Consider the following 7,841-nt stretch of genomic DNA (forward strand, 5'->3'; position numbering starts at 1 on the left):
TAAACAGAATAGTTCACGACTATTTAACTAGAAATAATCATCTCAAAAGCCACCAATTTTCATGCAACAAGGTTTCTTACTTCATGCCAGGAACATGTTGCCAGACAAAAGAATTTTTCAGCTGACATTCAGAATATTTCCTGACCACTTCAGGAAATTTCTCAGCCTCCTGCTAACTTTTAACATCCAGCAGATGGCACACAAGGAGAAAGTTCAACCGTTACAATCAATGCAAAGAGCGCATGAAAATACTGGTCTTTTTTTTTTTCCTAAGAAAAGTAGAAGAGTTATTGAAAACACAAAGAAATCTTGTTTAGAGAAGCTTCTTTAAAAGTTCTCAACACCTACAAAACTGAGACACAAACCTGCATACCTTACTTCATTATGCCACCCAAATCATTTCCCAGACTCAAAAATAAAATATTAAGAGCTTATGCTTCCCTTCATCAAAACCTTCTTACACGCCTCTTGCCATTTTTCCTGTGAGATATCCCTCAAATTCAACAGCACTGCTTTGCCCTTTTCTCCTCCCTAAAACAGTTAACTTCCATCATTTTTTCTCAGCTAAGCTTGATCCAATAGAAACAGCTCCTTGGCAGAAGAAGCTGCCTTCTAGATAAGAGCTCAGTGAGAGCAAACAAAGAAAGGAGAAAGTGACAAGATGCAAAAACGTTCCAGCAGTATTATATACAGTGTACAATTATCTTCAAAACTAAAACTTGTGTTGCATTCACCATAACCAACCTCTTGAAACTACAAAGGAAACTTCAGCTTAAGAAAGCAAAGCAGTCTGGCAAGCATTCTCAAAAGCAATGAGACTTTTAAAAGAGAAATAAATAGAAAACAAATTTGTATTTTGTCACCTATTCTCCTTTAATTACACTAAGCCAGCATTTCTAAGTACAACTTCTAACTCTTCTTCTGCATTCAACATTCCAATTGAGCATAAGTTTATGATACCCATTTGGTACCTAAATATACTGGTGTGATCCTGCAAAAAAATAAACAAACAAAAAAACCAGAAACAAAAACAAACAACAACAACAAAGTTTTTACATTTTGATTAAGCCACTGACCTGGGCATCTGAGCCAGAGTTAAAACTTTTAAGCAAACACTTGAGAATATAAACACAGACCCTACAAGACACAATGTGAGACCTCAGGTTGTGTGGTCCAGCCACTTCCCTTAACTGTAAAAGACCTGATTAAAGCACATTACTAATTTACAGCATACTTGTAAGTCTAACTTCTCCAAGAAAAATATACAAGTGTTGTCTTACACGTGTCACATTCAAACAAGTACCATATCTAAAAAAAAAAGATTTTGATGATTTAATGAAAGAACTTTCAGGAAACAAATCACAGAGGTGACACCAGAGCACGTAGCCTTGACGCAGCGCTTTTCCATAGATCTCCAAGTATTTAGCAGCAGGCAAATATCACTGTTCTCACTTATGTGGTAGATAAATCATGACAGAGAGGGGCTTTGGATTGAGATAAGTTGTTTAAAGTCAAGAACAGCTATGCAAGAACACACTAAATGCAATTTTGTTCAGCGTTTTCCACTGAGAGATGATAACAGATGCTTAAGAACATGAAAACCAAGGCAAGGGTAGAACAACCCTTCATAGTATCTTTTCTCTGCTTCCTGTAGTGAGCAGTTTAAGCATTCAAATCCAAGTATTTATTTCCAGATCATTCTGTTTTCCATAATCTTCAAGGAGGGTATTTTCCCTCAGTCTGTCCACACCATTATTGAACCTAATTAACTTTCACGTTCAGAAATTCACTGACAAATCTTTTTGTGATTACATATAGTGTAAAGGTAATTGCCTTTGTTTTAAAGCTGCCATATGAGAACACAACAACTAGGAAGACCTCAAGGAAATTAAGCAAAACTGAATAATCATATCCTAATTTTTTCCTGTACTCCATTCTTCCTAAAATTTCCATGTTTTCCAAGATCCAAAGACTTATCCTAGCTATCCTCCTTCACAAGGGGGTAGAACCAGAAACAGAATCAAACCTCAAGCCGCTCTCTTACCTAATCCAAATTTCAGCAACCAAATGTTCAGTTTAAAAGCTTACTACAAATACCTGTTTCTACTTGATTTCACGAGGAAAAAGTTAGGTTTTACCTTTCACTTCCTGGTGTAGTAATTCTGTAAAAACGATGCCTCAAGTGATGCTTGTCCCCGTGATAGCAAACTGTGCACAAGTCATAATTCGTGCATTCAGCACATTTCCATCGGATGCCAATGATAGGCTGCTGTCGACAAGTATCGCACATAGTCCCATCATGCTTGATACCTGTGGAAGGAAAACAAAAAGAACAAAAAAACTAAAAACTTTGCTGCATCACTACACAGACTTCTGTTGCACACCATTACAATTTGAAACCATATACTAGAAAGTTAACAACAAAGAAAGGCTGCTGCTGATACCCTATCCGCCTATATCACTGAGGGGAAAAGATAGAGGACTTTGCCTCATATCTCCAGTTGTCAGTCTGTTCCGGAAATATTCTATCTTCTCTCAGCTTAAAAAACTGAGAAAGCTATGTCTGTTTCCTTCCATCTATACAAAGGAGAGAAAGAAAATGAGAAATCTTTTAACTACAAGTTAAAGGGTCAGTAATGCATTTATCAAAATACACAGGGCAATCTAGAACTTTCTCTCTGGAGTACGGCTATCAACACACATTATATCACAAAGACTACTGCGCTCAACTGTGTGCGGCAGCCTGAAAATTACTGGTTTGACTTACACATCTTGTACACTAGAAAAGATGAGTGCTTGTCTCTATTCTTTTTTACACAGGAAAAAAAATTAAGCTCTCTTGGATAGATGCCGTTAGCTTCATGAAAATCTCTTACCATTTTTGAAGCATTTTATTGTTATTCTGGTTTTGTTTTTAGAAAGAATGTGCCAGAGACAGACCAGATGTAACGCACCAGCATGGGCTCTGCCAAGCCTTCCACAAAAACTGATCCCAAGACTGAAGCAGTCTTAGAGCTCTGCCAAGCTACAGCAGAGTGAAAAGGATCAGTCACAAAGTTTCCATCCACCAATTCTGAATTCAGTGAACAGCCACAAGTTTACTAAAAAAAAAAATCAAATTCTGCTGCTGTTTGGAAAAAAATTGAGCAATAGAAGAGAGAAGCACTAGGATTCAGTCTGTAGCACTAGACAGAAATGAGCACTAAGAGTAACATAGAATTTTCCCACTCCCCCTTAAAAAAAACCCAGATCAACTTGAAATTAAGTGAGGAAAAAGAATGGATTTTGCCCCCCCCCAGAAGGGATGTTTTGAGAAATGACTGCCAAATTCACTGTAAAGCTATTAGTCACTTACATCCAACAGCTAAGCCATCTGTAGCAAAGAAAAACCAACAGTTGGGAAGGCAAAACTGAAGGAAATGCTTTCTTGTTGATCATTTCACAGAAACACGTAACAGCTGAGGCTGGAAGTAACCTTTGGAAATTGTCTCTTCCAACGGCCACTGCTCCAAGCAAGGTAAACTAGAGCTGGCTGCCCAGGACCATATCCAGTCAAGGTTTTGAGCACCACCAAGAACAGACTCCACAACACAGCATATTCCAGCATGTTCCACACCATCCCTACAACAAAAATGTTTCTTCTTATGTTTCAGTGGAAATTCCTGTATTTCAATTTGAGCCCAATGCCTCTTTTGCCCTTTCACCTGACACCACTAAAAACAGCCTGGCTCCATCCTCTTTACAACATTCATAAGGTATTTATATACACTCTTAAGATCTCCCTGAGCCTTCTGTTCTCGAGGCTAAGCACCACCAAGACCCCTCAGTCTCTTCCTGTACCACATGCTCTTAAGATTCTTTACAACACAAGTGCAGCCCTTCACTTGATTCTCAGTACATCTCTCTCACACGGGGGACTGAAGCATTTTACTATTTTTTTGGCTTCAAAGCCAAATTCTTCAAGAGCAGGTACATTAAAAGCACTGAGATATCTTGCTAGTGTTTTTGTCACCTTGTTTAAAAAGTCTAACTAGTTACGGTGCTTGGGGTTGAGAGGTGGTATTTGTTTTGCTTTTATTTCTAACTGATTGCTAAATTGGTATTTCACATAGAAACAGAGAAGTTACACATCTTTGGATTTTATTTTTTTTCAATGGCCAAGGAATACATTTATTCTGGATGTGAAAGGACCAAGGAATTGGATGCTGTAAGATTCTTCCACTTGACCAAATGGCAGGAAAAAGGGCAAAAAGAGGTATAATCAGGAATTGTGTGACACAATTGGTCATCACAATTGTGACACATAGGTCATCTCACTGTAAACTTAAATAAAAACTAAACAATTCTAGCCACTGAGGCAAAAGCTGCTATGCAAAAACTCAGCAAAATTTCTTTAGGAAAGATCAAGAAAAAAAAGTCATTTTACTGACCATAGTGTCTGGGACTTAAAAAAAGAACAGTACATGTCTGTACTTGAAGTGTCTGATCTAAAGGGACATATCTGGATCTCACAGATCCCTAAACACCATCCTGATAGATACGGCCTTTCTTAATCCGTTCCCTGACACGATTCCAGCAGCAACACCCACTTCAGTGCATGCCTCACCTGACCATGCTGCTCCATTCTTTCCATTATGCGAGCAAAAGGTTTTTGCAGAGCTGGGATGCAAACTGCATCAAGAAACATACCAGGCCAGAAAATAGTCAGGAGGAAAAATATTCAGCTGAACTGGTTTCCCAATCCCATTCTTTGAGGTGCTGCACAACACTATCGCCATGAGAAACAAAGAACTGCAGGGTAGGAGCAGGCAAGCGATCCTGTTACAGAATGTCTAACCGCTGCACCAGACATTGGGAGGAAGAAGTAGATTTGTGTGCTTCTGGTGACAGTGGACTAAGAGACCTTAAACTTCATCTGCTAATAAAAAAGGGTAAAACAAGGTGCTACTACTGTTCACATAATGTGAAACTAAACTCTTATTCATGGTCATAATACAAACAAAATTAATTAGATCAATAATACGTGTTAAAGAAGATTGAAAGAATTTACCTATTTTTAAGTTTTTCTAGATATTATAGGTACACAAGTGTGGTAGTTGACCTTGGCTGGCTGTCAGGTGTCCACCCTACCAGTCTCTCACTCTCCCTCCTCAACAGGACAAAGAGTGAAAACAAAATGAAACAACTTAGGTCAAGCTAAAAGTGAGATTATTTACCAACTACCATCACAGGCAAAAAAGATTTGACTTGGGGAAAATTTATAGCTAATTTAAAAAAAAAAGAGGATGGTGAGGAAAACAAAAACTAAAACACCTTCTCCCTATACTTCATCTTCTTCACAGAGACAACTGTACTCCATTCCAAACTCCTCTATCTCCCTGCTTATTCCCAGGGTAAATTAAAATCACATAATCATTTTGGTTGGAAAAGGCCCTTGAGACCATAGAGTTCAACCATTAACCTACCACCACCAAGCTCACCACTAAATCATGTCCCTAAGTACCATGCCTAGATGTCTTCTAAATACTTGCAGGAACGGTTATTCAACCACTTCTCTGGGCAGCCTGTTCCAGTGCCTGACAATCCTTTTGGTGAAGATGGGGACTGGAGGGTCAGTCTGTAATAGCTCCTCACACTTTTCCCCTGCCCCATCATGGGTCCTCTCCACAAGCTTTATTCCTTCAGGAAAACACTGCTCGAGCATGGGCTCCCCCATGGGCTGCAGTAAGGAGCCTTGCTCCACTGTGGCCCTCCATGGGCAGCAAGGGGACAACCTGTATGCCCGTGGTCTCCATCTGCTACTTAGCCATGTACACATCAAAACTCAGCATTGAGGAGCTGACAGCAGCACTACAGATACTCAGGGGGAGGGAAGGAGACATTATGTCCTGTGTTTCAGACTAGCTTGGTTCTACCCCAGCAGACTGAAGGCTCATCAGCATTGAGATCATGTATTTCAATTTACTTACACCAAAAAGCAAAGCAGTTTACGCACTCCAAAACCATCCATGATGTAAATCAAAGCACAGTACATAAGAACAACCAGGAGACTGGATCAAGTGTAGGCTCTGGAGCCAAATTAAAATCCTGACCCAAAAGCAAAATCTGTCACATAAATTCCTCCACTCTTCAAAAGGAAGGTTGTTTAAGAAAGGTTGAGAAACACAAACATTGCAAAGATTATATGAGGAAAGAATGCCTTCATTAAACTACTGGAATAAATTAAAGTGCCATAAGAACATCAAAATTCAAACAGCAGCCCTGTAGCTAACCAGATATGCAAAAAAGAGCACTTTAGCTCTCTAAACTGAGATAATGAAAAAAACTAAACTTCTAAATAGTCTTCAAAATTTCCTAGAACCAGGCTATTTCAAAATGAAACAGCTTTTGTGTCATATACACTTAAAAAAACCAAAACAAATCAGGTAATGAGAAGTGTACTTTCACCATGCCTAATTACTTTTTAACAGCTACCATTTCCTTATGTCCCTTCACCCTTAGTACACCATAAAATCCAATACTCCTGATGTCCACTTGTAATTAATGCTTTTTACTATTTGAATTTCATATCAGTTCTCTACCTGAATGCCATGGTTGTCTTCACTTTCGTCATCTCTTCCAAAACCCTCCCTGGATTACCTAGCCCACCATTCCTCTGTCACCATTCATTTATACATCAGTTTTACAGCCTTTCACATGTTTTGGAAACCCATGCTCACTCTTACAGCTGCAAAAAGAAATAAAAGCAATGTTGCTCAAATTGCTATTTGAATTTGTTACAAATAGTTATTTTGTATTGAAGGTAATTAGACAGCAATATACAGCTGTCCAGTAAAAGGATTTTAGCAGTAAAATCAGATGTACGAGGGGTATCCACATCACTCACTGTTAAACACAGAAGACACCAATAGTGATTTCACTTACTTCTCAAAACAAACAAAATCTGGTTTCCAAAGGAGTCATTACTCTCTACAGAACTGTAACAAGCCAAAATCCCTTCATACCATAACGACAATACTACCATCAGTTAAGGGATAACATAAGCAACTTAAAAAATTTGTTTACACCCCAATTTAAAAAGCAGTAACAATGTTTTGTTCTTCCTATTCCTCCATCCCAGACAATTTTTACACTACAGTCAGACACCAGATAAATTGAAAACAAAGAATTCTTAGAGATAACCAGTTAGATTCTGAAAAACTTCATGAAAACTCCAATCAGTGTTCCCACAAACATAACTCATCTATTAAATACACTGGTTTGGAAGCAGCCAGCTGACCAATTACTATTATAGATACAAAATGCCAGACTTGCTAAAGTATGTGTCCTATCTGGTAAGGGTATCACAAGATACACAGGAAGGGAGAGGATTATCGTGACATGGGGGAAGGGCAGGAAGAACAAAGAACACATTTATTAAAAAAAAACATGCCTCCCAAGTACCACTACTCAGAAGGCTACTAAATTTTTTAATTTGTGAGGGCTCCTATAAGTATTTATAAGTAACCACTAAAAAAACCTTGACTAAGACAATTTGCCATAAATTACACTCAATGTGCTAAAAGAAAGAACAAATAAACAAATACACAGGATAAATCATAGGTGGTCTGTCTTTTAAAATGTTCTAACATGTTTGACTTCATGATCAATTATGTGACTTTTCAGATACAAAAACCTATTAATGCAAGTACAGAAAGCCACTCATCTTCCACAGGTAACACCTAAATTTTCAATATTACCAGAATACACCACATACTGCTTTCCACGCTGCACTGATGCACATTCCAGCTGGGGGATAATTCTATATCAATATTTCCATTTCCTCCCCCCAGCCCCTCCAC

General features: G+C 38.4%; 1 protein-coding gene across 1 annotated transcript in view; it reads right to left on the reverse strand.

Annotated features, from left to right (window-relative positions):
- The window catches only part of MIB1 (mindbomb E3 ubiquitin protein ligase 1), a 77,994-nt gene that overhangs the window by 66,737 nt on the left and 3,416 nt on the right, over nt 1-7,841 (reverse strand). The window contains exon 2 of the mRNA XM_008636853.2: nt 2,139-2,310. Within this exon, the coding sequence (XP_008635075.2) occupies nt 2,139-2,290 (152 nt within the window). The 5' untranslated portion in view covers nt 2,291-2,310. The remainder of the gene's footprint in view (nt 1-2,138; nt 2,311-7,841) is intronic.

The sequence above is a fragment of the Corvus brachyrhynchos genome, unplaced genomic scaffold (genome assembly GCF_000691975.1).
Source record: "Corvus brachyrhynchos isolate BGI_N302 unplaced genomic scaffold, ASM69197v1 scaffold106, whole genome shotgun sequence".
Taxonomy (NCBI): domain Eukaryota; kingdom Metazoa; phylum Chordata; class Aves; order Passeriformes; family Corvidae; genus Corvus; species Corvus brachyrhynchos.